The sequence below is a fragment of the Eulemur rufifrons genome, chromosome 6 (assembly GCF_041146395.1).
Source record: "Eulemur rufifrons isolate Redbay chromosome 6, OSU_ERuf_1, whole genome shotgun sequence".
NCBI classification, from domain to species: Eukaryota; Metazoa; Chordata; class Mammalia; order Primates; family Lemuridae; genus Eulemur; species Eulemur rufifrons.
This window is the reverse complement of record NC_090988.1, coordinates 45,252,621-45,279,558: the sequence shown is the minus strand read 5'-3', so window position 1 is coordinate 45,279,558 and position 26,938 is coordinate 45,252,621. Positions and strand designations below refer to the sequence as shown.

The 26,938-nt window shown below is 37.2% G+C and overlaps 1 protein-coding gene across 11 annotated transcripts in view; it reads right to left on the bottom strand.

The window, feature by feature from the left end:
* The window catches only part of DLG2 (discs large MAGUK scaffold protein 2), a 1,100,864-nt gene that overhangs the window by 6,834 nt on the left and 1,067,092 nt on the right, over positions 1-26,938 (bottom strand). For 7 of the 11 annotated variants that reach the window (XM_069469139.1, XM_069469143.1, XM_069469138.1 and 4 more), the window contains 5 exons: positions 17,611-17,656; positions 7,194-7,244; positions 6,123-6,224; positions 3,379-3,551; positions 149-258 (listed from right to left, as the gene is read on the bottom strand). In XM_069469139.1, coding sequence (XP_069325240.1) covers positions 149-258; positions 3,379-3,551; positions 6,123-6,224; positions 7,194-7,244; positions 17,611-17,656 — 482 coding nt within the window. Of the gene's footprint in view, positions 1-148; positions 259-3,378; positions 3,552-6,122; positions 6,225-7,193; positions 7,245-14,688; positions 14,731-17,610; positions 17,657-18,500; positions 18,601-26,938 lie in introns of all 11 variants that reach the window. The other 4 variants (XM_069469136.1, XM_069469140.1, XM_069469135.1 and 1 more) reach the window with 3 other exon arrangements.

Below are 26,938 nucleotides of genomic sequence, written 5' to 3'. Positions count from 1 at the left end.
AATACATCTTTTAAAAAAGAGAATGCTTAAAAATCAACAATGGCATTTCCCATGTGTAAGCATTTGTGCCTAAGAGCTGTTAACAATTTGCTGTGTGTTATGGAACAGGGAGTTAGTTGGACGAAGGCCTCTAGTGCCCTCTACTCACATCAGAGGTTCCAGAGACTTGGGCTTGATGAAGATGGCAATGGGATAGAGCTGGGCAACTTGTAACCGCTTGATAGCATTTCCTGATACATCAAGTATACAGTGTTTGCCCTGGTAGAAAGAGAAGAAAAATATGGAGTTAGTACAGAAAAAATGGCCATAATTCAACCAAAAGGAAATAATGTATGTGTGTTTTAGAGGAAGGTATGGGATGCTGGATTTCTTTCTTTTTCTTTTTTTTAAATTTTACTATATAAAATTATATTTTTATTAATTTTTTAAAAATATATATTTTTAATTTTTGATTATTATGAGTACATAATAGTTGTATATCTTTATAGGATACATGCGCTGGTTTGATGCAGGCATACAATGTGAATTAACCAAATCAGGGTAATTGGGGTATCCATGACCTCAGGCATTTAACATTTCCTCGTGTTAGGAACATTCCAACTTCACTCTTTTAGTCATTTTAAAGTATACCCTAACTTACTATTATTTATACTCACTTTGTTGTACTATCAAATATTGTTCCTTCTATCTAATTATCTAACTATATTTTTGTACCCATTAACTATCCCCACTTTATTCCCCCCCTTCCCTGCTACCCTTCTCAGTCTCTGGTCACTGTCATTCTATTCTCAGTCTCCAGGAGATCAATTGTTTTTAATATTTAGCTCCCACATATGAGTGAGAACATACAAGATTTGTCTTTCTGTGCTTGGCTTATTTCACTTAACACAATGTTCTCCAGTTCCAACCATGTTGGTGCAAATGGCAGGATTTCATTCTTTTTTGTGGCTATGTAATATTCCAATTTGTATATGTACCATAATTTCTTCATTCATCTGTTGCTGGGTACTTAGGTTGATTCCACATCTTGGTGATTGTGAATAGAACTGTAATAAACATGGGGGTGCAGAGATCTTTTCTATATACTGAATTCCCCTCCTTTGGATGTATACCCAGCAGTGGGATTGCTGGATCATATGGTAGTTCTATTTTTAGTTTTTTGAGGAACCTCCATACCCTTTTCTATAGTGGTTGCACTAATTTACATTTATTTCTACAGTGTATGAGAGTTCCCCTTTCTCTACATCTTTGCTAGCATTTGTTATTGCCTGTCTTTTTGATAAAAGCCATTTTAATTGGGGTGAGATAATATCTCATTGTAGTTTTGACTTGCATTTCTCTGATGACTAATGATGTTGAGCATTTTTTTCATATACCTATTGGCCATTGGTATGTCTTCTTTTGAGAAATGTCTATTCTGGGATACCGGATTTCTAAAGATTAAAAAAAGATCACTGCAAAGAGTAAATAAAAGTTGATATACAGCGCCATCACTGAATGCTTGCTTACTAAGTTTTGCCACTGGGCTAGGCATTTTACATGTGTTCTCTCAGTTAACTTTATTTTCTTAAATAAATACTTGATGCTCTGCACAAAGAAGATGTGCAGCCATGTCATGTGACTGAGTCCATTCTTATAAGGCTCATAAGCCATCTCTGAAGACAATTGTCAAGAAGAAATTCCCACAGGTGTTATCAATTGCATTTACAGAAGAGAAGACTAAGGCTTAGAAATATTAACCAACTTGCCCAAAAATTCAGTGCTAGGAGTACTCAAACCCAGGTCTTGAGCACTGACAGAATTGTTGGTTGGAATAAGCAGTCACCTTATTGTCTTGCCCTGCCCAGCATTAAACTTGGAAGAATCAGAATCATGCGAATTTAGAACAATTCAACAAATATTCCCTTAGTGCTTACATGCATCCTGCCCTCAATCTGCTCAGTCCAGTGGAGAACAGACACAAAGAGTTAACTTAAATATTATGTGGTTCAATGCTGAGAGAGAGGCTTGCACGAAGTATGTAAATTTCTTGTTTGTCGACAAATACAAACCATATTACATTATAGCACACTTCATTTAATTTGGCTTCCACTGCAGTAAGTGCCCAAAGCAAGGAGCTGGCTGCCTCATAAAGTATTTCTGGAAAAGTAGATACATTTGCCACATCATGTTCTACCTCCTGGAGAGAAATGGCCTCATTACCCTGAGGCTAGACGAACTTTACACAAGAAAAAAAGCACTTTATGCAGATAGGAACAGTCCTAAACCAATACTAAGGGCTAAAAACTCATCTATAATATCTACATAAAAATGAATAGAGTCCAGTGAATACTTGAACTCTTATGAGAAACACGCTAAGATGGTTCAAGCCTTTATCACTTAAATAATAAATTCGAAGTTTGCTATCTGTAAAGTGTAACAGGATATCAAACATATAAATGCCGTTTGATTATTCAGTAGTCAGAAGATTTCAAGTTAATGAAAGTTGTATCTACATGTTCAAAGAGGAAAATAGATGCAATTATCCAGGACACTGACAAGAACCAGTATTCATATAGCTGATAGAGCCTAACTTTTGAGAGACAGAAAAATAGATGGAACTTCTTAGTGCATTCTCAGATAGACATTAAAATTTCTTATTTAATTCTTTATCAGTACATTGAAAAAGGTCATGTCAAATCAAATCAACTCAACAAATATTTTCTCCTGTGAAATTGGTCCTCTGTTTTCACAGGAGATAAGATTGCTCTGTAGGTAGATCTTAAAGTCACATGTAGGTGCCTTCCTGTCTAGTCCTCTCTTGAACATTTTTCTCTTTTCCATGTCCTGAAATTATCATCAAGAAGAGAACTGCGGCATCTACACCTCTTCTAAGTTGGAACTTCTGCCAGCAACAGGCTGGGTAGCCCTCCTCATCTATCTCCCCCTCTCCCATGAACGTGTCAAGTTTTCAGAGAGATGAAAAAAAAAACAAAAACCAAAAAACAAACCCTTCCTCTAACAAAAGAATTGAGGATCTCTATCTAGACACACAAAAGTAAGTGGTAAATCTTCCTTAATAAATTCAGTGCTGTTTACTGGGGCCTCAGATAGTGAGTCAAGGACAAAGTGAATCCCCATAAACTTCAAGCTGTTAATTGCCTTGAGGTTTATAGACCACCCCCATTTCCACTCTCTCCAAGTCAGTCAGAATACTTTACTGAGATTAGAACAAAGATTAATGACATTGCTCTAAGGTGATTCTCTGCTTGGATGTCTTAAAAGGAATATTTAATTAAAATTTACAACTGCAATCAGGAAAGAGTAATGACCAAAAAAATGCAGTTTGCCACCTAGAAAACTTCTTCAAGGGAGGTGTAAGAAGATTGGTGAACATACTCTTTCTGCTACAAATCTCACAGACTGCACACTGGTTCCGTATAAATTGTCATTGTACTGGCCGGCTTCTATAAACTTGTGCTCTTGGATATCTTTTTCCATTTGTTCTCTGGAAATGACAAAGTGATAGTCTCTGCCATCCACTTCGTAGTCACGCTTTGGCCTTGTAGTATCTTTATAAAACAAGAAACAATAAAATTAAGGTACACTTATATTCATAAATTTCCTTTACCCCTATTTTCTCCACCATACCCTCAACATAGATATGCAGAAATATGTGGTACAAAGGACCATGACATAATACAAGTACCAGTCTTACCCTCCCACCATAAATAATTATAAAACTGAATAAAACATATGCAACAACTGTTTTCAGACATCAGACAACAGGCAGTTCAGGGCTATAATCCTTGAGAGAAGAGAAACACATGAGGGGACATTCACCCCACCTCTCTATATAGAGGCCACTTCCAAATAGAGCACCTGAAGGTCACATAGTGCTAGGAGACACGGCAGTTCAGTCAGAACTGGGCATTTGGTTAAGACTTGGGAAAGGTCATGCTTTAGAAAGTTATTCTGGACTTATTCTAGACCCTCCTTCACAAAATCTAAAACCAAATCACAACTGGGACAAGCTGATGTGTCAAGAAATTATTGCCTGCTAGAACAAAAACTTAATAGTCTATAAGGGAAAATAACAAAATCCAGATGGTCAACAATATATCATCAAAATGTCTCCCACAAATTAAAAGATTATGAGATAAGCAAAGAAGCAGGAAAATGTGTCACATAAACAGGAGAAAAAATGGACATACAGTTATAAATATATTCAGAGATTTAAAAATATGTAAAATAAGATAATCACAGTTAAGGTGGGACTAAAAGTCAGCAACTCTAACCATTCCACCTAGATTTTTTGGTAAGAAGAGAAGGGGAAAACAATCTAGCAATATCAATAAAAAAATGTTAAAATATTTCCAATCTTTGACTCAATTATTTTCTTTCTAGGAATTGACCTAGGAAAATGATCAAAACTTCAGACACAATTTTATCCTTAAGGATATTCATTATATTAATTTATAAATAATTATAATACATAATTACAATTGTATTTTACTTGTAATTCATACTAGTGAGTAATAGGGAAACCCAAAATGTCCATCAATGAAGAATGATTATAACATAATAATCATTTAAAATAGTTATATAAAATTTTAAATAATTTTAAGCAAAAAAAGTACTCAATCACATGGAAAAATGCATGCCCAAAAAGAAAGAGTAGATGGAAATATACCAAAATATCAACAACGATATCTCTGAGTATTATGTGGGATTCTGTGTACTTTTTATTTTCTTGTTTAACTTGTGCTATTAATGAAAAAAGAGAAAGAGTATACAAGGTGGAAGGGAAAATGGAAATAGAGCTTAAGTACTTTCTGTTTTCCTTTTTTCAAAAGTGGAAGATCAATCTGGAAGCTGCTCTAAACTAGTGTTTCATTTTCTCCTCCCTATCTCAAGACTTTCTCAGAATATGTTCTATGGCAGGATCTCTTCCCAGAACCCTTGCTGGGAACCATTTCATGAAATACAGCCATCAATCCTAGTCTTTTTTTGTCCATGTACTGCACGCATAAAATTCCTACTATTCTTAAGTATTCCAGGTGAAATTTGTAGTACTGCAATGTTAGAGACACTTGGAAGCATAAAGCTTAAAAAATGTAGAGTGGTCGGCCGGGCGCGGTGGCTCACGCCTGTAATCCTAGCACTCTGGGAGGCCGAGGTGGGCGGATCGTTTGAGCTCAGGAGTTCGAGACCAGCCTGAGCAAGAGCGAGACCCCATCTCTACCAAAAATAGAAAGAAATTATATGGACAGCTAAAAATATATATAGAAAAAATTAGCCGGGCATGGTGGCGCATGCCTGTAGTCCCAGCTACTCGGGAGGCTGAGACAGGAGGATCGCTTGAGCTCAGGAGTTTGAGGTTGCTGTGAGCTAGGCTGACGCCACGGCACTCACTCTAGCCTGGGCAACAGAGTGAGACTCTGTCTCAAAAAAAAAAAAAAAAAAAAATGTAGAGTGGGAGAAAAATATGTTGGGATCATATTTAAGAGCTCCATTATCTACCGAACTGAAATTCCCTGTGGGCCTGTCCACATACATAGAAGATCTCCATGCATCTCTTTGTGCCACAGTGGGGTTAGAGATGGGGGTGAGTGAGTGGAGAAAGTCTGGTGGTGGTGGAGGGAGGGGAGAAGTAGAACAGAGAGAATCTTACAGGGCTACACACTCAGAGGGGCCAGAAGCTGGAAAAGGCTGTTTTGCTTTGGGACTGACACATAACCCTAAGTCATCCTGACATGATTTTAATATACAGCTTTGTTTCTGATCTCTTCCATTTTACGGAAAAAGATGTTTCAGTGGCATTTCAATCAACCTATAAGAATATACTGATGCCTATCATAAATCCTGTGCTGTTTTAAATGCTAAGGGGGCTACAAAGATGAATCTTGACTTCTAGAAGACTACAGTTTAGAGAGGACATTGCCATACTTAATAGATAAGAGCACATAACAGCATAGATGAAAAGTGTTAGGCAGAGAAATTAAGATGCGCAGAGAATAAGTAACTGATGGTATTTGAATCATTGGAGAGATTATTGGAGAAACAGAATTACATTTTAGCGTCTCAAAAAGGATCCAAGTTTTTTTTTTTTTTTTCTTAGAGAAATGAAAAATGATACTTACGAGGCACACAGGAGCCAAATTTATCAGGGAATTCAGATATCAAGTCATCATTGATCCGATCCTTCATCGGGCCCAGGATAATCACTGGTCGGGTATAGTTTACTGCAGAAAGGCAAAGGAAGATGTAGATGCAGAGAAAGACTTGGGGAAAACTGCAAAACTGTCTTGCAAGGGTGAGCCTTAAGATGAAATTGCCAAGCAGTAAGAACTACTAAGGGCATTACTTCACTGGCTAAATTACTCATACAGCCCCGGGTAGGGAAACTGACGTTTAACATTCAGGATGTTGGCTGTGCCTACTTTCTGGGATTTACTAACAGGGAAAAGTAACTGCAGTGTTTATCAACGAAAAGAACCATTTGGAGGAGTTTTGCTTACTCTCTGGATATGCCTACACAATGTCAAAACAACTGAATTTAGTCAATTGAGTGGGAGAAAAAAGAATCCAAACCAGCTGTTTAGCCATTGTTTAGACATGACTTTAAAAAGTAATTGTTAGTAGTAATAACATCTCGTGCTTTTATAATTTCTTTTCCTCAGAGCAAAATACTCTCTATACTCTGCTGAGGTTTGTATCTGGGAATAGAAGGAACCCTAAAGTTCATTTGGTACAACTCCCCATCTGCTCCTTGAATTTCCTCTGCGATGTCCTTGTCAATAGCCATTAGCCTCCGTACAAATGCCTCTAGAAAAAAGAAGCAGTCCACAGAGGGCCTATATCTTAGGCAGATCTGCTAGAAGGTCCTTCTCAATACTGAGCTGACCTCAGTCTCCCAGAGATTTTACCCACCAGACCTGTAGCTAGGGCTCTTTAGGTGATTTGGATGTGCTCCTTTCCTCTGAGGACTACTCATCTGGAGGGTTACTCCATTCTCTTAGGAGCTGCTACAGCCCGTGCTCAGCAGAGAAGTTGTTTGGTGATGTGGTCAAGGAGAAAGAGGGAGAGAGTAGGGTATGCTCTGGGGACAACTGAGTATTAAGCAGTTTATTTTCCTTCACTCTTTCCCTCTTTCAGTGGTGTCACTTGTTATGGCCCCGGAATCCATAATGAAAGCATGCTGGGAAACTTACTTTCCTGTCTTGTGACAGGCTCGTAGGAAAGAATGAGGTCTTCTTGCCCTCCTGAGAAGAGAAGAGAGGAAAATTACAGTGAACCAACAACCATTCATATATATATTCTATAGCTACAAGCCCTGCTCTGAAACACAGGAAACAGACAGAGTTCAGGGTTGATTTTCCTTGCTCTCTCCTTGAACCATTCAAAAATCTCTTCATCCTCATAAAACTCTTTAGCACTATTTTAGTGTTGGGTTATCACATAGTCATAACGCTCAGCAGTAACTGGCTGCTGGCGATCTGCAGCAGGGCGGTGCCCTGTGAGACTGCTTCCTGTCTGACACAGAGAAATGGAGTGCCATGCCCTCAACATAAAAATTTGCTACCTAAAAGGAAGCCATTTAGTTCAAGGAAAGTCTGCATTCTATAGTTTGCCGCTACCTAATCAGAATTTCTGTACCTTTTATTTCATCTTCTATTTTATTTCGCCAAGAAGCACACTTCAAAAGCAAGTGTCTGCTTGTTTCATTTATGATATAAAAACTTCATCAGGACATTAAGGATTTTACTCTAACGTTAATTCATCAGGAAAATGCTGTGAGTCAATTAAAGAAGATTTAAAATTGGGGACTGTCCTACACCATTAGTTATAATTGCTGCTAAGCTATGCCCTGAAACTTTAGAAAGAGAAATGAGGATGACAAAGTATAATAGTAAAACGTTAGCCCTTCCAACGTCATTTGCTGCAAGCTTTCAGATTCAGGGTGGACCTCAAGTTCGACAAATAACCATGGAAAGTAAATTGGGTTTTGGCAATTATTTTTTCAATCATCTATTTTATCCAATTGATGAATTAATTGGCCATGGGATTAGCCCAATTTAGCTGCAAACCCAGAAGGGACTGCTCTCCTATTTACATTAGGCTTATTGCTGACTAAGCTTTGGTGGGGAAATTGGTTATTAGAGCTGTTGAAATGACTTCCTGTCTGCTAGAGAAGATAGTGGAAGAAGAGTGGAATATGAAGTAGCTTTTCCTAAACCAAAGGACAATTCACCTCATTGCTTTATATTCTCACCACCCCTGAAGCACATGCACAGTCTGTCAATGTCAGGTTCTCCTTCAATAGCCATAGCACCAGTGAAAGGTGAATTAATTTCATAAAAGAAGTTAATACCAGACTGTTTTGACAATGACAACTGATTTGGGGAAGTTAAGTAATATGTGGGCACAGCTGTGAAGTATAGATGTCTTCTCTGGAGGATGGATAGCTGGGGTGGGGTGGGGGTGGGGATGTTTTTCTTTTTCAAGTGTGAGAAATGGCCCCAGGCTTAAGTCATATCTTATCTCAGTCTCAAGGCGGGCTCTCTCAGAATGGCACTACTGTGCCAAGCTACTACTTCCTAAAGGCACAGAGAACCTAAGTGGCATCTACCCATGGCTGCTCTAGAAGTTCAGGGGGCTTTCTCACATCTGGGCAGGGGTTTGGTGTACAAGGATTCAGAGTCACAATTTTTGGTATTCAGGAAAAGAATGATTCCCTTTGAATAAATTAAACTACTGAAATTTACAGAGTCTAGGCCAGAAAAAAAAAAAAAATGTGAAGGTGATGGATTGCTAAGACCCTGTTATCTAAAGCCTGAGCTATGTAGAGGTCATAGGCATTGAGAATAGCATAAAAATGCTCAGGGAAAAAGTACAGTTTTAGGCACAGAAGCATGGTAGACTAACATTGCAGTGTTAGACTATAACTTTACGGGAAAATCTTCATGAAATGATTAATATGAGGGGAGAATCCTGGCCATGAGTTAACGAAAGTTTTAAATGTTGGGTGATACTTGCACCTCCCCATTAGACTGGGAGCTCCACAAAGGCAAGGACAGAGTTTCATTCATTGCTGTGCCCCAGTGCCCAGCTGAGTGCTTAACATAAAGAAAGATGTCAATGAATTTGCACTCTGATCTCAGTCCTGGGAAACGGGATAAGCAACGAGGGCAAAGGTAGATTCTCTTTTGTGCTTCTGTCAGTATGGTGATTTCACTTTGGAAAGTGTGGTTTTTCTCTAAATAAATAAAACACATCATGCTTCCATATGAATCTCTTTCCAGGGCCTTGGAAATCATTCTGTTGGAACATTCTGAAGGCAAACTTTAAATAAGATATTTGATGTCAGTATGTATGATTTGTGATTCAGAAAACCTGGGCAAAGCATAGTTTTGATTAATTTTGTTAGAGTTCTGTAGCTCTTCGTTTATCTATTGCCTTTTGATTTACTTCTCTATGACAGGTACTGGTGCTGGTTCAGTATCAGTAGGCAGCAATGGCAGCGTCCCTTGTGTCACGACGGCCATCCCAATTCTCAAGGCCTTGTGACAATCAGGTACTATGTGATACCCAGGAAGCCTGCAGGGAAGCTGTGCAGGTGGGCGTTACATAATTGCTGTGAATTCAGGACCTTAAGCCAAATTTTACTGTCAAGTTCAAGAATAAAAAGCCCTATGGGTAATGGAAGGAGACAGAAGGGGAGAAGAAAAGTCACAGCAATGAAGGAAAGAATATTCATGTCTGTATGGCACTTCACAGCTCTTGAGGGGCTTTCACATCCACCGTTATCTTTCACAGCCATTGCCTGAGGTAGGTACCCCAGTGATCCCCATCTTACAGATGAACAAGCTGAGGCTTGAGATGTCATTGAGGCCTGTTTCCTCAGCTAGTCAGTAGTGGAGTCAAGATTAATGCCACACCTTTTTTTTTTTTTTTTTTTTTTTGGACTCTTGTTGAGTAGATCGCATTGTCCAAAAGGGGCGAAAGAAGCAGAATTCTCTGTGGGGCTGGGGCGTAGAGGTAGTGTTTGCAAATGAACACAGGGTGGGGACAGAGACAGGAGCTGAAACCAGGTCAGCGTCACTGAGAGGCATCAGGTGTTCCAGCTCTAAACACCAGCTCTTTTTTTTTTTTTTCCAATGCTGCTGTGTCACTTCCACAAAATAGTCATCCTTAGGAGTTTTTCTGTTTTTTGCTCTGGAGGAGTTGGCACTTAGAAATAACAGCTGACAAAAAGGTACAAACAATTTCTTGGTCTTGTTTTGGCAGCCGCACGGCTGAAAGTGGGAGAGCGGCACAGAGCTGTGTGTGGACGCCTGCAGCTGTCAGAGTCTTGGCAGAATACTGTGTCACAGGCCCCGGGAAACAGTCCGTGTCTAAAGTGGAAGCAAGTCACAATGAGAGGCACTAATATGCCTTCATGCTAGAGAAAAGCAAGTTGCTGCCCTTTAGGAATTCTTGGAAACGAGAAGAGAGAGGTGAAGGAAGTGAAGACTGGTGGTAGCACAGTTACTGTTCTAAGTTTAGGTTTTGGTGCCTGCATATGATGATTCTTAAGAACAAATTAGGATCTTGGAGCCAGAGAATGTTCGTGCTAAGGAAGGATTTGGAGTCCATGCACTTCATAGATGGCAAATACGCAGCACGTGTCACTCCCCCATCCCGGCATTACTGCTGAGCCTCAACGTGGCCTCAGAGCACTTTTCACTACAGCTCTTCAGCAGCTATGACCAATTGGTCTAATTCTAATCTTGATGAGAATCTATTTGCCATCTTTGTTCTAAACCAAGCTACTCCTTTTACATAGGAGAGAGCTGAGGTTCAAAGTCTTTGAGCAATTTCTTCAAGGTCACATAGTAAACTAGTGGCTCAGTATCTCCATAGGATGTTCAGATTAAATTAGTTAATATACATACAGGCTTTAAGTTCAGCCTTAGTACATAGTTAAAGCTATATAAATGTTGCTGTTTGTATTAATTTGTAATGCTTGAAATGTACTAGAAAAAATGTCAATGTCAAGAGGCTTGGATGAAAAACTGTAAGAAAAAGTGAAAAATGTATGGGATTCAGAACTTAAAGGTCTTGGTTAGACTTGCAGTGCTACCATTTATTAGTGAAGCATGTAGCCTCTTGGAGATTCAGCTTCCTCATATGGAAGATATAATGTAAAATATATCAAATACTTTTGTTGCAGAAATCGAATGAGATAATAGATGTAATGAAAAACTGCTTTTAAAAGACCTCTAAGGGCAATAGCTGAGAAGAGTGGAGTAAGGAGGATAAGCACCTTTTTGACTGACTCGAGAGGTTTTGGGTTTCCTCATCCCAACACCTCAATTTCATTCAAATCATTTCTTCCAGATCCTTGTTTTGAAAATCCTACTTAACTGATGAGCACTAATGGGTTAGAAAGATAGTCATCGGCTCCCACACATCCACGATGATGTAAAGAGCTTTCCTGAGCCTCTAGGAAGGCAGGTCTTCTGCTGTAGAGATTTGCATAGTCTCCATTATACCTGCCAGTGTTATTTATCACCTCCAAATACAAGGGAAATTGAAAGGTATAATACCAAACAGCCAAAAATACAAGTTTTCATTTTATTACCTTATTGGCAGAAATCTGGAATTAGCCCATAATTAAGATAGTTTTGAGATGGCACTTTGCATAATTAGACAATGTGCTGGTACTCAATACAGTTGGGCTTGGAAAAAAATGATTTTATAATGTTTGAGATGGTGCAGCAAAGATCTGAGCTATTTATTAACAGAAATTGAGGTTTGAGCGCATCTGTGTGCGTGCAGATGTACCTCAGGCAACATATGAGACTTTCAGGTAAGGCTGCCACAATGTGTAACTCCAGGATGCAGTATGAATGGTGCACTCTGGATTATGAATCACAGTGGCCTGGGTCTTTATTTCTAACTCCTGGCATTTTTAAAAGCCATTTTATCCCCAGAGTGGAGGTGGAATGGTTGCGAGACTAAAATATAACACCTGGATATTGGTGGAAAAAAAGCTCTTTTTTTGTATTTGTTTACACTGCTATTCACAAGACATTCGATTAGTCATAATTACAGCAAAAACCAGGAATTCACTAGAAAAGTATAGCGTATTCTGATTTCAAAGTTGGTACTTTCAGGAAAACGTCTTTCCCAAACCTCTTTGCCTTTGTTGTGCCATTATTCTTTCTGAAAAGTTACTTCCTCATCTTGTCTAGCTGGTGAGTTCCTCATCTTTCCAAAGCTCAGCTCAAAGGCCACTTCTCTGAAACTACCTCCGATGTTCCCACTATTCTTGAGCCAGGTTTCTATCTTAGTACCTGTCAATCTTTGTGCATCTTTTCATTTATTGATCTCCCTCTCTCACTATATGTGTGCTGAGATCTAGAGTGAGTTGATATTCACATTGAGTCTCAGGGTATCTATGAAGACGTGGGCATATAGTAGATGCCAAATGAATAAATAAACATTCCTTTGGAATTTTTTGTATTTCCATCCTGGAGAAAGAAATGTCATTTTTCTCCTCTGAGCTGTGACAAAGGTCCTTCTTATTTTTGTTCACTGTAAAGAAAACAATCTGAGTGGCTGACCTCCTATAATCTCAGCTGAGACCCAAACCAATATAGATTATTGGACTCTACATTTGCTCCATTAATATCAAAGAATCCAGTTCCAACTCCTCTCTCTTCTCATAGATAATGCAAGATGCTTGCAAGCGTTTCCTTTATTCACTCTGTAAACATTTATGTGCACCTACTTTTTGACAGTGAAAAGAATTATTGATGTCATCTTGGAGCATCACTCCAAAAACTTGTCAAGGAGCTGAAAGCCTTGGCCCAATTTTTATAGCTTTATAATTCTGGGAGAAATAGTTCCACCTCTGAAATAAAAAAGGAGCCTCTAAAATACTCTAAAAAAGCGTGTATTTCTTGTAGAGCATATAGTTTCCATATAAAAAACTGAGAGAACAAGGTTTGATGTTTTCCTTGTCTCTATCTGTGACTACTGGATGGAAGCACAACACTTGAAAATTAAAAACTAAACATCAAAGAAACTAGTGTCATTGGTCTTCACGAAACCCAACAAATAAGTTATATTTTTCTTCATACTAAATTGAGGGCAGTTCAGGGGTCAGGAACACAAGCTTCGGTCATTTCTTCTTAGCTTGGGTTCTTGTTTTAAAATCAAATGAAGAGGGGAGAGAGGAAAATTTTTTCTGAAGTTGGGATAATCATAGAATTATGAGAGTGGGAAGAATGTAAAAATGTTAAGGACCATGTAGAGAAAAGGAACTCTCTAAATCCTTCCATCAATAAGACTTGATGGAATTCTTTCTATCAATGAGACTTTTATCAGTAAGAAAATTAGGTGATTTTAATATCATTTGATTGATCAAGGGTAACTCATCACAATTCTTTTCATTTTATTCTTTGGACTATCTCATCTTCCTCCTTTGACACCATCTCCATCTGCCATCTTTTCTTTTTTGTGCTTTGCCCCCCTACTGTCATCTTTCCTCTTTTGTGCCTTTTTTCTACCTGTCACAAATCTGATTTTCTAAAGCCTTTCTCAAAATCCAAATTACATGTCTTACTACATGAAGACTATTTGGCACTCCACTTCAAAAAGGCATGGTTTTGTAAAGTACCATGCTATAATCGGGGAGGAACTCAAAACAATTCCAGATTTCCATTTAATACAATATTCAAGCAATAGACAATACCAATTTCTGCCTTGGTATCTGTGGGTCATGTGGATTGGGCCTGCAGTTTTCTAATATCTAATATCTGTGGCAATTGCTTTTTGTGTAACGCATTTTGCTAAGGAATACACATTAATATTATCAAATTTGTAAGGATTCCAGTAATATTATGTACCGATGTTAGTCACCAAAAACCAGTAATTAGGTGGTAAGAAACCACGAAAACTGATCAAAAGGATGTGTTTGGTGTTTGGTGAATATTTTCATACACTAAGCAAATGGCTTGCAGTGATCAAACAAAGACCAGAAATAATTTTTTAAGAGTTACCTACCTTTTCAGTTAAGCTTTCTGACCCAAGAAGATTTGTTCACTTTAATAAAAAAATGTAAGTTCCTTTCACATTAGAGGAGGAAACTTTTTCATCACTTCCCTAACCATCACAAAAGTAAAATTAGATATATTATAGTATCCACCTTAAAAATTAATCAAGGAGAAAGTGATGAAAAAGATTCACACATGATTTAAAAGGAACATTGTAATTTATAAAGATTTCTTTTGTAAAGGGAAGTCAAGAACAGAAGGGAAAAGGCAAAATGAGAAGGAAAATAAAAGCATGATGAATTTTCAACCCTCCTGCAGGGAGTTTAAATTAATTTAGTGGGGGTTAGAATGTCAAAATTCACCACATTGAACTTTTCACATACCTTCTCTGTGACAACTGAATCGTTGGGTCACAACTGAGGTTGGAATTGTGTATTGGCAAGACTGCTACAGCCAGCACAAATCACATAAGGGTCCACTGATGGCCCTAGTGTCTTTTTTATCTTTCTACATCAAATGATGATTTCGTTTCAAGCCATTTGCTTTGGATAAGGATGATAAAAGGCAGCAATTGAAAAACAACAACAACAAAAATCTGAAATGACCACCACAGGCAATGAGGCAATTGCAAAGAAAAGAACCGCAAACCAAAGCAGTAACTTACGGTAGCTACTTTCGCTATCGCTGGCATTAGAAGAAACATGTTCTGCAAGAACAGCACAGCAAATTAAAGAGATACCAAGCATTGGAAAGCAGCCAGAACTGAAAGGAATACACTCATGCAAGGCTACTGGAAATGTGAGCAAAAGGCAAGTAAAAGGCCGCAGAGGAGGCTGCATTGAGAAAACTCAGATAAGATAAGGAAGATGAAAACTTTATCTTCATTTTACAGGAATCTGCTGCTTGATTGCTGTTCCTTCTTTTTAAGAAACTGAGGAAAGTATCTTTAATTACAAAAAATGTATAATGTCAACCTAGGCATTTTTCTTCATATGGCTCTGATTTTCCAAATTTGTGTAATAAAGGCCAATGTGTCTTGACTGAATGTTTTCTTTACTATAAATTCAGGAGCTTCTGGTGTGTAGACACTGTTTTCTTGCTGGCTGTATTGTTTCTCTATTTTAACCTCTAAGCATTTTGCAGGAACACAATTTTAAATTGTCAATTGATACTTGGAATCCCTTGAATTTTGTTTCTTTTGAAGTACTTCCTAAACTAATTCTCAGGATAAAAAAAGATTCTTGAAGATCTTTACTACTTCAGTGAGTGAGTAGAAAATCCTGGAGGAAGAATCAAGTCACTAAAAAGTGTTTTACGAAACAGTTCAATATTTCCTTGTTTTTATTTTAAGATACTTGCTTAGATAGCTATTGAATTCTGGAGAAATGGAATGGGCAGGAGATAAATGGCCTGATACCCAGCACAAGTCCTGGCATGACATATGTTTTTAATTCATGATAAAGACATGCTTGTACAGTGATATTCCAAGTTGTTTTTTCATACAAACACAGTTTAGCTAATATAACAGGGATGTTATATATTGATATATGCCAGAATTAGAGGTTTTATTTCCAAAATCATTTCTTTCATCTGTACTGTTTGTTAAGTTATAGAAGATAAACTCATCAGCTTATCGACTTGTTTGTATATCACTTTAATTAAATGGAAAACATGTAACTATTTGATTTCTGAAGCTCACTAACAATAACATCAGTTTTTAAAGAAGTGACAACTATTGTACATTTAAAAAATATTTTTGTTGTACATTTTTAGAAAGAGAAAAAGAATATATAACATTATTCTTTAACAGTAAAAATAAGCACTTTAAAGTGTGTTTGATTTTATATGCTCTTGCCAATTGGACAGATTAGTTTTAGAGCATGAAACTAATGAAAACCAAAGCATAGGTTAAATTCACAAGAATCATTTCTCTTTGTCTTGGTCTATGACCAGAACTGCGTCAGTAATTTGGGGAAACATTTTACAAGTGCAAAGGGGCACTAGGGAAAGAAGTGTTGACTAATCTGTGCAAATCTGTTTTCTTATTACTGAAAAGAAAGTCAAGGCACATATTCAACGATAGTTGTATCTTCATGTACATTATTAAGTACCTTGAATTGGGATATTTTCACTTTTAAAATCTGTTCAGTTTTTAAAGAGTAAGGAAACATTTGCACATCTGGATTTAAAAGTATCATTCACACTTTTGACACTGTGATAGCAACTACTTTTTAGTGATGTTCATTATTAACAAGATCTGAAAATGCTTCTTTCTCCTTCAAAACTGGAGATTTACAAATTCTCACTAGTGGTGCTTGATGCCATCCAGACAATGTTGAAATCGATATTTGAATTTCAGTCACTAATTCAAGAAAAAGTTCATATTATATTCCATACAGTGACTCAAAAATAAAGTTTTCATCTTTAAGAAGATCAGTACTCTTGGTCATATTTTGTTATATATATATATACACACACACATAAAATTGTTTTTATATATATATATATAAATTCTCCAAGTTAACAATTTAAATTATGAAGGGTATCATTACACAGGGTTATAGAAACAGCCCTTGAAAACAAAGTCCAGCTCAACAGTATTTTGTTTTACACAAATGAAATGAACAGCTTCTAAAACTGTTGCCCATAGCTGTTAAATTAAAACAAACAAAACAAAAAAATTTGAACATTTGATACAGTTGCAAAAGACACAAAACTCTGTTCTTATTTCATTGGTGCCTACACAATGGGGTTAGTTATTAAAGAAGAAAAATCATAGCATAGTGTACTGATACATAAGATAATTATTTTTTAATTGCTTTAGTGCAATGAGACACAGATTAAAGACATGAATAACTAGAAAATGTAAAGGTTTAATATATTTATTTTTCACTCTATATTATAAAATGAAGACCTGATTATGTAATACAGCTAATAAATCACTGCTAGAAAAACACATTAATACATATCTAAAACTTTATTATACAAACGTTTCAAGCAGGATCACTGCAAGTCAGGAAAAAAATCAAAGTTAATAACAAATAATTATTCATGGAAGATCAAATAGCTTAATATCTACTTTTTGAGACTGCATGTTCCTTTTGACTACAGAATAGCTCCTTTACTAACAGTAAAATACAACCCAATTATGAAATTTGGCGAGGTCATTAAATATTTCCATGTGAAAATGCAGAACATAAAATACATTTCTACTTTGCTGTGCTAGAACACTTAGCTCACCCTTTCTTTCAACATGGTTTCTTGCTCTTTGGGAGGGATTAGGCGGCAGAGCAAGTGATGCGACAGTGGGCATCAGGACCATGTTGATCTTATCACATGGTCAGAAAGGGATGGTGTTAACTGCAACAGAAGTTAGAGTGCCTGACACGCTTTGCTTTTAAATGCTGACATGCAGAACAAAACGATCGAAAATTACTTCGTAGGAGCATTCACAGCTAGGTAACAAATAAAACTCGTATCTTGTGCATGCTAGGAGTGAAAGGCCCTCAAGAAAAGGAACAAAAGCCAAACTCAAAAGGAAAGGAAAAGAAAAGAAAAGTTACAGTGACCATTCCTGGAAACTTACTCAGAGTCTTTGTCCCATAACCGTCGTCACCTAATCCGGGGATGTCCTGCATGGAAGTCCCCAGAGAGAGCAATGAGAGAGGAAGAACAGCCACGGAAGAGGAAGGAAGAAGTCAGTGGAGTTGAAATGGATACTACCATGACAGACCGTGTTGTCTTAACAATCTGGATCCCACGCTCTCTTCTTTGGAAACAACTTTCACCCCAAAGTCCCTGGGCTGAGACTCAAGAAGGAAATTTCTGATTTGCAAAGCAACTCAAAAGGTTTAAGAAGGAAATTGTAAGGAAAAAAACAAGGAAGGTTCAGCAAACGCCATTTTTGCCCACTGTCAATAATGTTGCCACAGAAATGTCCCACTTAGAGGAATAATCGTCTCCAAATTTCATAACAAATTCTTAGGCTTAGTATCCACCAGTATAAGCTCACTTCACGGCAAGTATTTAACATTTGTTGGGAGGGAAAGAGTGAGCAAATGTGCTAAGTGATCAATAAAGGTAATTTAACTGTTCCAAGTTAGTTAGCATTGAAAAATACATATGTATCAATAGAATCCAATATTTCTATTAAGAAAATAATTTGTCTTAAGCCCTAGAGAGTTGCATGATAGAAAAGGCAAACCAGACATAGTCCTGGTCAAAGATAAACACTGGTTGGAAGCAAGTCCCAGCTTCGGCAAGTCCCTCTCCAACGCATTCTGCAAAGAAAAGCCACATGAAAGGAAGGATCCAGACTGCAGTCAAACACTGGTCACAGTAGTAAACCTGACCTGCCTGCCTGCCGTGTTGTTTGCCTAGGCGTGTGGCGTGGGAGAGCCTACTACATGCGTGTTGCCCGTGAAGAATTTTTTTCTCTTGTGTTGCATGTGACATTATCTTTGAGAATCTACTTACGTTCAGGATCACTGGTTTCCTGCTCACTCTGCTCCTTGTTCTTGTAGAATGGGAATTTTCGTGAAAAGATGAAGCTCTTTTTACGCTTGTCATTGAATGACTGTGAAGGAGAAAAGGCATGGGGCAAAAACAGGGGACGTCTAATTGCTGTCACACTCATGCTGACAAAACAACTAGTTTGTAAAAGCACAGAGAGCTGTAGTGACGCAAGTGGATACTCTAAAGAGGTGCCAGAGGGTTCTAAAGGCAGATTTTATTTTTAAGGAGTGTAAATTTTGAATGATGGCACATGTGAAAAATTGCTGCCCAATCAAAAGACTGGTTATAGGTAACTGATGATGGAGGGAAAGAGTCTTAAATTGGAAGCAGAGGACCCTGAGTCTTTGTCTTGGCTCTACATCTTGCTAGTCCCTCACCTTAGACAGGTAGCTGAATCTCTCTGAACCTCAGCATCTTCATCTGCAAAATGGGGATAATAATAGCAGCTCTTAGGTTGGGAGACTCACAAAAGACAATATAAACATAAACACAAATGTCATCTTATCATTATCGGGTAGAAAAAACTTTACTAGAGAAACTAGTTTTTGTCGTAGTATCTAGATGTCTTGTAAAATACTTTGAATTTGAATTACTTGTGTTTAGATTTAATTAAAACCACACAGAAGGGTGTAGATTTATGATATAGGATAATTATAGTCTCACACACAGATATATAATTACAGTATAACATTTTTATTCAGGCTGGCACAGTGGCTTATACCTGTAATCCTAGCACTTTGGGAGGCCAAGGTGGGAGGATTGCTTGAGGCTAGGAATTCAATACCAGCCTGGGCAACATAGTAAGACCTCTGTCTCTATAAAAAATAATAATGGAAAAAATTAGCTGGGCGTAGTGGCTCATGCCTGTAGTCCCAGCTACTTGGAAGGCTGAGGTAGGAGGATCACTTGAGCCTAGGAATTGGAGGTTACAGTAAGGTATGACTGGGCCGCTGCACTCCAGCCTGGCCAACAGAGCAAGACCCTGTCTCCCCGCCAAAAAACAAACCATTTTTATTCAAAAGAGATTTTAAAGATAATTTAGTCTCGTGCTCTCATTTTGTAGACAGGGAGCTAGAGGGAGGCATAGAGAAATTGAGTCTCATGCCAATATCACAGAGTTAGTTGGTGGCAGCCAGGAGGCAGTCAACCAAAATCTGTTACAATTGCTGCTAAAAGGGTATTAATTTGATATTCACTTAGCAAACGGGAGAAATGACAGTCACTGATCTATAGTCTGATAAGATTAAAATAATGCAAGAATGACTGCCTTTAAAAATATAAACTACTCCATTACTATAAATGAATGAGGCTGAATTAAAAATTATATATATATACATAACATATATATTAGAATTTATTCATTCAAGTGAATAGCATGTGCTTGCCTAAAAGACTCCTTAAGAGAATTTCATTTATTTCACTGCTGCTGTTATTATGTAAATTCTTTGTTGGGCTTTTCTTTGGGAAATGTGTTCACAGTCATTTTACAAGCTATAGGCTACGCAAGTCTTATTAATTTCATATTCACATATCATTTTAAAAATACGCTTTGCCAGCTTGATTACTATCCTTATTTGACTGATTTGCCTCTGAGGGTTTTTTTAGCTGCTTAAAAAAATTAAAATCACTCCTCAAGGAACAAGATTTGTTACTATATAGGTATTAAAATGAATGTGCCAAAGACTCTGAGATAATTTGAAAAGGGGTATTCTAAAACAGGTTTGGTAAAAGCAGTTGGTAGGAATAAATGTAGGGCCAGCAAGGCAGCTGCTTGGAAGGAAAGGGCATTTGTTTGGATATATGTGTTTTGTCTTGGTGGGAATTAGTCATGCGCCCTTAATGGATTTGAAGTTTGACAGAATGGTGTAAATAACTTATTTTCTTTGTATACTCATACACTCCCTATATCAAATAACCATTTTGGTGATCATGTTCATTTAGGACACATTTAAGTACTAAAATGTTGGTACTGTCATTCAGTAAGTAATTCATTACTTTTTTAGGTGGTAGAAATTTTCACTAAAGCAATGGAGCTTAATTTTATGCCAATTTAAAAAGGCTTTACAAAAATTAATAAATCAAATATTTAATAATTTCTGAAATCAGGGGACAAATTTTATACTTTACAGTCAAATACTAAAAATACCTTCTCAGGAAAAAAAGAAGTATCACTTCAGAACTTATCACTCTGCTGACAGCACCTATGTTCAGTATAGTTTTATCATCATTCATAATTGAGGGTTGGTATCCAAAGGCAAGATTGGGAATTGCCCCCAAATTTTCCCAGTTAAAAATTATAGTCCTTAAAGTAACTTTAAATATTCTTGCATCACTCCAGTTTCATGCCACTTTTACATTTCAAGCATATTTAAACTTCAGTAACTGAAAATAAAAGAAAAAAAATCATGTAAGAATTAATGGCATGTGATATTGCAAGGTATGTTAAGACATTTAACTTCAACATTACTGATGACTTCCCATGCAAAAAAAAAATTTACAAATTTTCATGCAAATACAAAACAATGCCAAGAGCAGTAAAGCCTGGGGTGAAAATGCAGACACAGACTGATAATGTAGAGGCCTTTGAGGGCCCAAAATGGAGCTCCATGCAAACCAGGTCATTTAAGTTGTCTAAAGGGTCAAATGAAAATGAAAATGTGTAGTCTGTGATTAATTCTTTTATGTTACAAAGCAAGGACTGTAAAGTGTTAACATTTCCCAAGTATGAAAATGTTGTGTATCATGAATCATCTGATTGGGACATAATACTACTGACCACCACACTTTTTAAAAGAACAGAAAATACATAATATTCAAGAATAACATTATCTAACATATCGGTTCTTTTAGCAAAAGCCATTTTGTATTGGAATTGAAGAGAAATTAATGAAACTATTGGTGGTTATACTTCCTTACATTTATGAAAATAAAACGAAATTACAATTTCATTTCACAGTCACAGATTTAAAAGTCACACACTTAGGGTCTTAGTTAAACATTTCAATAAGAGATTATATGTAGTTTATAATGCTCTAACACTATTCTTTATTTTTTTATTAGACATGTGTAATACCATTACATAAGCTTTATTGCTGCTGTAATTTTTTGTTTTAATATAGAAAAGGAAAATCTGTTACATGAGTGTGAGGTGAGAATAATAAGTTAGCATTTTTACTATTTATAGAACACATGGCTATAAAGAAATTGACTGGTTTCCAGCTCTATTCTTAATCATACTTGATCAATGTTATTATTTCTCTCTCTACATTAGAGTATCTTAGATCCATTACTTTATTGGCAGGAAATTTTTTTGAATAGAGACTTTGAAAATACCAATTAAATGTGGCATAGGGCAAGCTGGCATATCTAAGAATTCTATTTGGGAATTTGACCTGAATGATTGAATTCTAATGAATAAAAGTGATAAAATAATTACCATTATTGACCACTTATTATGTGTCAGGCTTGGTTTAAAAGCTCTACAGGTGTTAATCCCCATGCTAACTTCATGAAGTTAGTACCACCATTATTCCCATATTACGGATGAGGAAACTGAAGTTTATAAATCTGTTACTTGCCCAGAGTCACACAGTTGGTGAGCAATGAAGTCAGGAATTGCATTTGCAACTTTCCTGATTGCAAATATTACTGTTCTTATGAGCAGGAGAAGTTTCTGCAACCCAAGCCTGCTTCAGGTTTATATTGAAAAGTACTAGCATTTGACTCTCTTAAGTGATACCACAATCTGTCATTGCCACAGCTTTACTGCTTGGTGACTATTTATTTAAGCCATCAGATGCTGTTGGTTTTAACAGCTTTTTTGGCTACTCTACTACAATTTTTGTGATGCCTATTCCTATTTTTGAGGGCTCTATTTTATTTTTGTTGTCCTTATGATAATATAAATAAAAAGAATTTTAGTGGGACAGGCCATGAATGACAATTAAAAGGTAATTGCCCATGGCAGGCAAATCTACAGAAACAAAGTAGGTTAGTGGTTGCTTAGGGGTAGGGGTAGGGGGTGCAAAGAATGGGAATTGACAGCTAATAGGTACAATGTTTCTTTTAGGGGAGATGAAAATATTCTAGAATTAGATTGTGATGATGGTTACATAACCCTATGACTATACTAAAAAACACTGAATTGTATACTTTAAGTGGATAAATTGTATGCTGTGTGAACTATATCTCAATGAAGTCATTTAAACAAAAAAGAAACCCCTCCCAGCCCCACACCACAAGATGAGAGGAAACAATTGCAGCAGATTTCTAATTTTATTTGGTGTACATAATTTTTATCTTTAATTGAATGAGTGGAAACTACCCTCTCCAACGCTTGCAATCAATTAGATATATATGTCTTTTATTTTTTTTATCTGATTCTGTTTTGTCTCTGTTAAATGAATACCTTTCATGTTGTGACAGACATTAGAACACCTATACCAGGAGTCAGATCATACTGTCACTCAGAAGTCTCCAGGTTATTAGGTCAAATGGCCCAGCCTGACCCCCAAGATGTAATGGCACTGGCGAAATGGCTTTAGATAAAACACATGCTTCATGAAAAAAGGAAACAAAACAAAAATCTCAAATCCTTTTCCTATGCAAATCCAATAATCTTAAAGACCTATTAGTGAATCTTGACATACTTTTATCATTCTCATCCAGAAAACTTTAAAACTAGGGACATGTTTTAGTTTTCTCTTCATCTTCCTGTTCTAATTTTCTCAAGCTTTGTCAAGCGTTTCATAGTTCTACAGTGTCACCTTGTGATATGAATATTCTTTAAGCAGAATTTAGACTTAAATTCGTACGGAGCTCAGGTACACCTTTCCTGTAGCCTCTTTTTTTTTTTTTTTTTTGACAGTTTTGTGAAGTCCAAAGCCTCTTTATTTTTTATAAAAGCTTTTTGTTCTTAATGTATTCTTATTTCTCCTCCTAAAATAATTGTGTTCCCCTGGGAAAGCTGTTACTATAAATTTGGGCTACCACTTTGTATTATAAATATCTTGTTTTCACACACAAAAAAGAGGATTTTAAAACAAGAGAAGTAAAGAACAAATAACAATGAGACAGAGAGGAGTTAAGGGAAAGACAAGAGTTGGCTTGAGATATTTCTGTTCCTAGAAAGGTATCCATTTGAATGTATGTATACATATGTGTGCCTATGACATGCCTCAATTCAAAAAGTTTCCTTTTGCAATCCTAATGAATTAATGGATCTAGGCATTGAGCATCAGTAGCTGCTAACATCATACAAAAAAAGAGATGATCAGATGTTATGTGCTTCATGATAGAAAAACAAAATAGTACTATAAAGTAGTCTCACAAATATCACCTTACTCCCAAAACAAAACAAAATGCTCTTAAATGGACCTGAATCTAATCAAGCCTCTAGATTCAACTGCCAGTTTCCAGAAATAAAGAAGACAGAGAAATATGGAAAATTATACTGCAAGGATGCAATCAGCAAAATCTGAAGTGCAGGAAACTCTATAAGATAAATGACTTGGTTTCTTCAATATAAAAATTGCAAGAAAATAAATAAACAAAAAATGGAGAGGAAACATATAGATTAGGCTTAATTGCCAGGCCTGGTGGTTTACACCTATAATCCCAGCATTTTGGGAGGCTAAGGTGGGAGGATTGCTTGAAGTCCAGAGTTTGAGACCAGCCTGGCCAACAGACCCCATCTCTACAAATAAAACATAAATAAATAACTAATAAAACTAGCTGGGCATGGTGGTGTGTATCTATAGTCCCAGCTACTTGGGAAGCTGAGGCAGGATGATCGCTTGAAGCTCCAGGAATATGAAGTTGCAGTGAGCTATGACTGGGCCACTGTGCTAAAGCCTGGGCAACAGAGAGAGACCCTGTCCCTTAAAAAAAAAAAGAGAGACTTAAGAAGGACCAACCAAATACAATGTATAGACTTCATCTGGAGCCAACAAACAAATTATAAAACAAAGAAAAACAACAACAAAAGCACTTATGAACCACTTTGAGTCCTGCAAAAGACTGGATATTTGTTAATCCAGTAATTGTTAATTTTTATGTATAATAATGACATTGTCATCATGCCTTATTGAAATATTTACAGTAGAAATGATCTGATGCACTGGATTGCTTCAAAATAGTATGGGAGGAACCCAGTACTCTACCCTCTGAGTATATTCTAAAGGTGGAATTGGAAAGAAATCTTGAACTTCACTTAGCAGGTTTATTGTTGGTCGATCTTCCCATTAGACACAGTTCATCATATCTTTCTCCCTGAAGCAGTTGCTTGCTTCCTTGAACACTGATATGCCTCCACATTTTCCTTGTTTTCCTAACCCATGAAGCCATTCCTCCTCAGTCTACTTTGCTGGATCCTGCTCATCTTTTCAGTTTTTAAAAACTAGGGGTACCTGAATCAGTCCTTGGTTCTCTCTTCTCTCTTCTCTTTCTCCTTCTCCTCTTCCCTCTCTTCCCCTCTCCTCTCCCCACATTTGCTCTGTAGGCGATCTCCTCCCATGCTGATGACTTGATTACACTCAAATTTATCTCCAGCTTGGAACTTTTCCCTGACTCCAGACTCATATATCTAATTGCCTACTCACTATCTTTACTTGGATGTCTAATAAACAGTAATCGAACCAAACACTTGTTCTTTCCCGGACACCCCAACCAAATAAAGAAACAAACAAGAACAACAACGAAAAAAAAAAAAGCAAGCAAGCAAAAACCTTGGTCCTCCCCCAGTCTTCTCCATCTTGTGAAATTATAACCCTTCCAATTACCCAGGCTGAAAACTTGGAGTCATCCTTGACTCCTCTCTTTCTCTCACACCCCACATTCAATCTGTTCATAAATCCTGTGTTCTCATCTTCAAAATACATCCAGAATCTGACCACCTCTCATCATCTCCACCACTACTGCCCTAGTCCAAGTCACCACCATCTCTTGCCTGGAGTGTGAAACTGACCTCCAGCTGGTATCTCTGCTTCCACCTATTTCTGCTGCACTCTGTTCTCTTTAAAAAATCATAATTCCAATCATGTCACTCTGTTTAAAACCTTCTAGTGGCTTCCCATCTTATTCAGAATAAAACCCCAAATCTATAAAATGGCCCACAAGGCTCTCCATAATCCAGCTTCTAGCTGCCACTTTGATCTCATCTCCTCCCGAATCTTTGTCTCACTATACTCTTGCCGCGCTGGCCTTGTTGCTTTTCCTTGAATGCACCGAGCACCATCTTGCTTCAGGGACTTTGCTCTTGTTCACTCTGCTTATAATGTTCTTCCCTTGGAAGGCTGATTCCTCACATTGTTCAGGGTTCCACTCAAATATCTGCTTATGAGGGAGGCTTTTTCTGACCAATTTATCTAAAATAGCATCACCCCTGTCGTTCTTTGCCTTCCTTTATTTTTCTGTTTAACATTTATCACCATCTGCCTATATGTATATATTTGTTTATTGTCTGTTTTCCCCTACTGTAATGTAAAATCCCTCAAAGTAAGAACTCTTTTTGTTTTCATTTACTGCTGTTTCTCTGGTGCCTTAGAACATGTACACATGGTATGTGCTCAATAAATATCTGCTGAATTAATAAATGCTCCAAATACTTTTGTGTTTATTCATATTCTAGCACTTATTGCTCCTTATTTTCTTATCTTTTAACTTGGCTATCACCCACTAAACTGTGTAGACTGTGAACTCCTTGAGGGTAAAGGCCTATTTTTATCTTATTACTGATTATATTTAATATCTTCCAAACCTAGTACAAAGTCTGCTAGTGAACAAATAAATCAACAGCTAATGCGGAAATTGGCTTATTTGCAAATTGGTGGGAGGATTCTCAAAGGGGCCAATCATCTCTGATCAAATATGGAGCTTGAGAAATAATGAAATCCTAAGCCCTCTAACTGACTGAATAGACCCCTTCTTGGCCAATGGGACCCCAGAGAAACCTTAAATGAGCTCCTGGCCATGATGGGATGGGTGGTCACACATGCCTTGTTATACCCCTCCCTCGTTAACCTCCATTAGGCTTTCTTCCCTAAGGGTTAAACAGAACCAGCCCTTTGGAAAGACTTGCTCCATCACTGATTTCAATCACTGCCTAATGCTGCTCCTCTCTTTTTGCGGTTTCGGCACTACAGCTGATCAGCGTTCCTTCCTGGTAAGAGGCCCACTGACCACGGAGTGGTTCTGGTCAGTTGGCAGAGGATGTTCACAAAGAGTTTTTGTGTCCTCAGCTTCACCTTTTGACATCAGAGGGCCCAAAACTCCACCTTTGGATCATGATAAAGTACCATTTTTTGGTATATGTGAACTATGAAGGGGCTTCAAGCTCAATTTTGTATGTGCCTGTTTCTCCTTTCATAAATATTCATGACTCCTCCTATATTTTGTTAAAT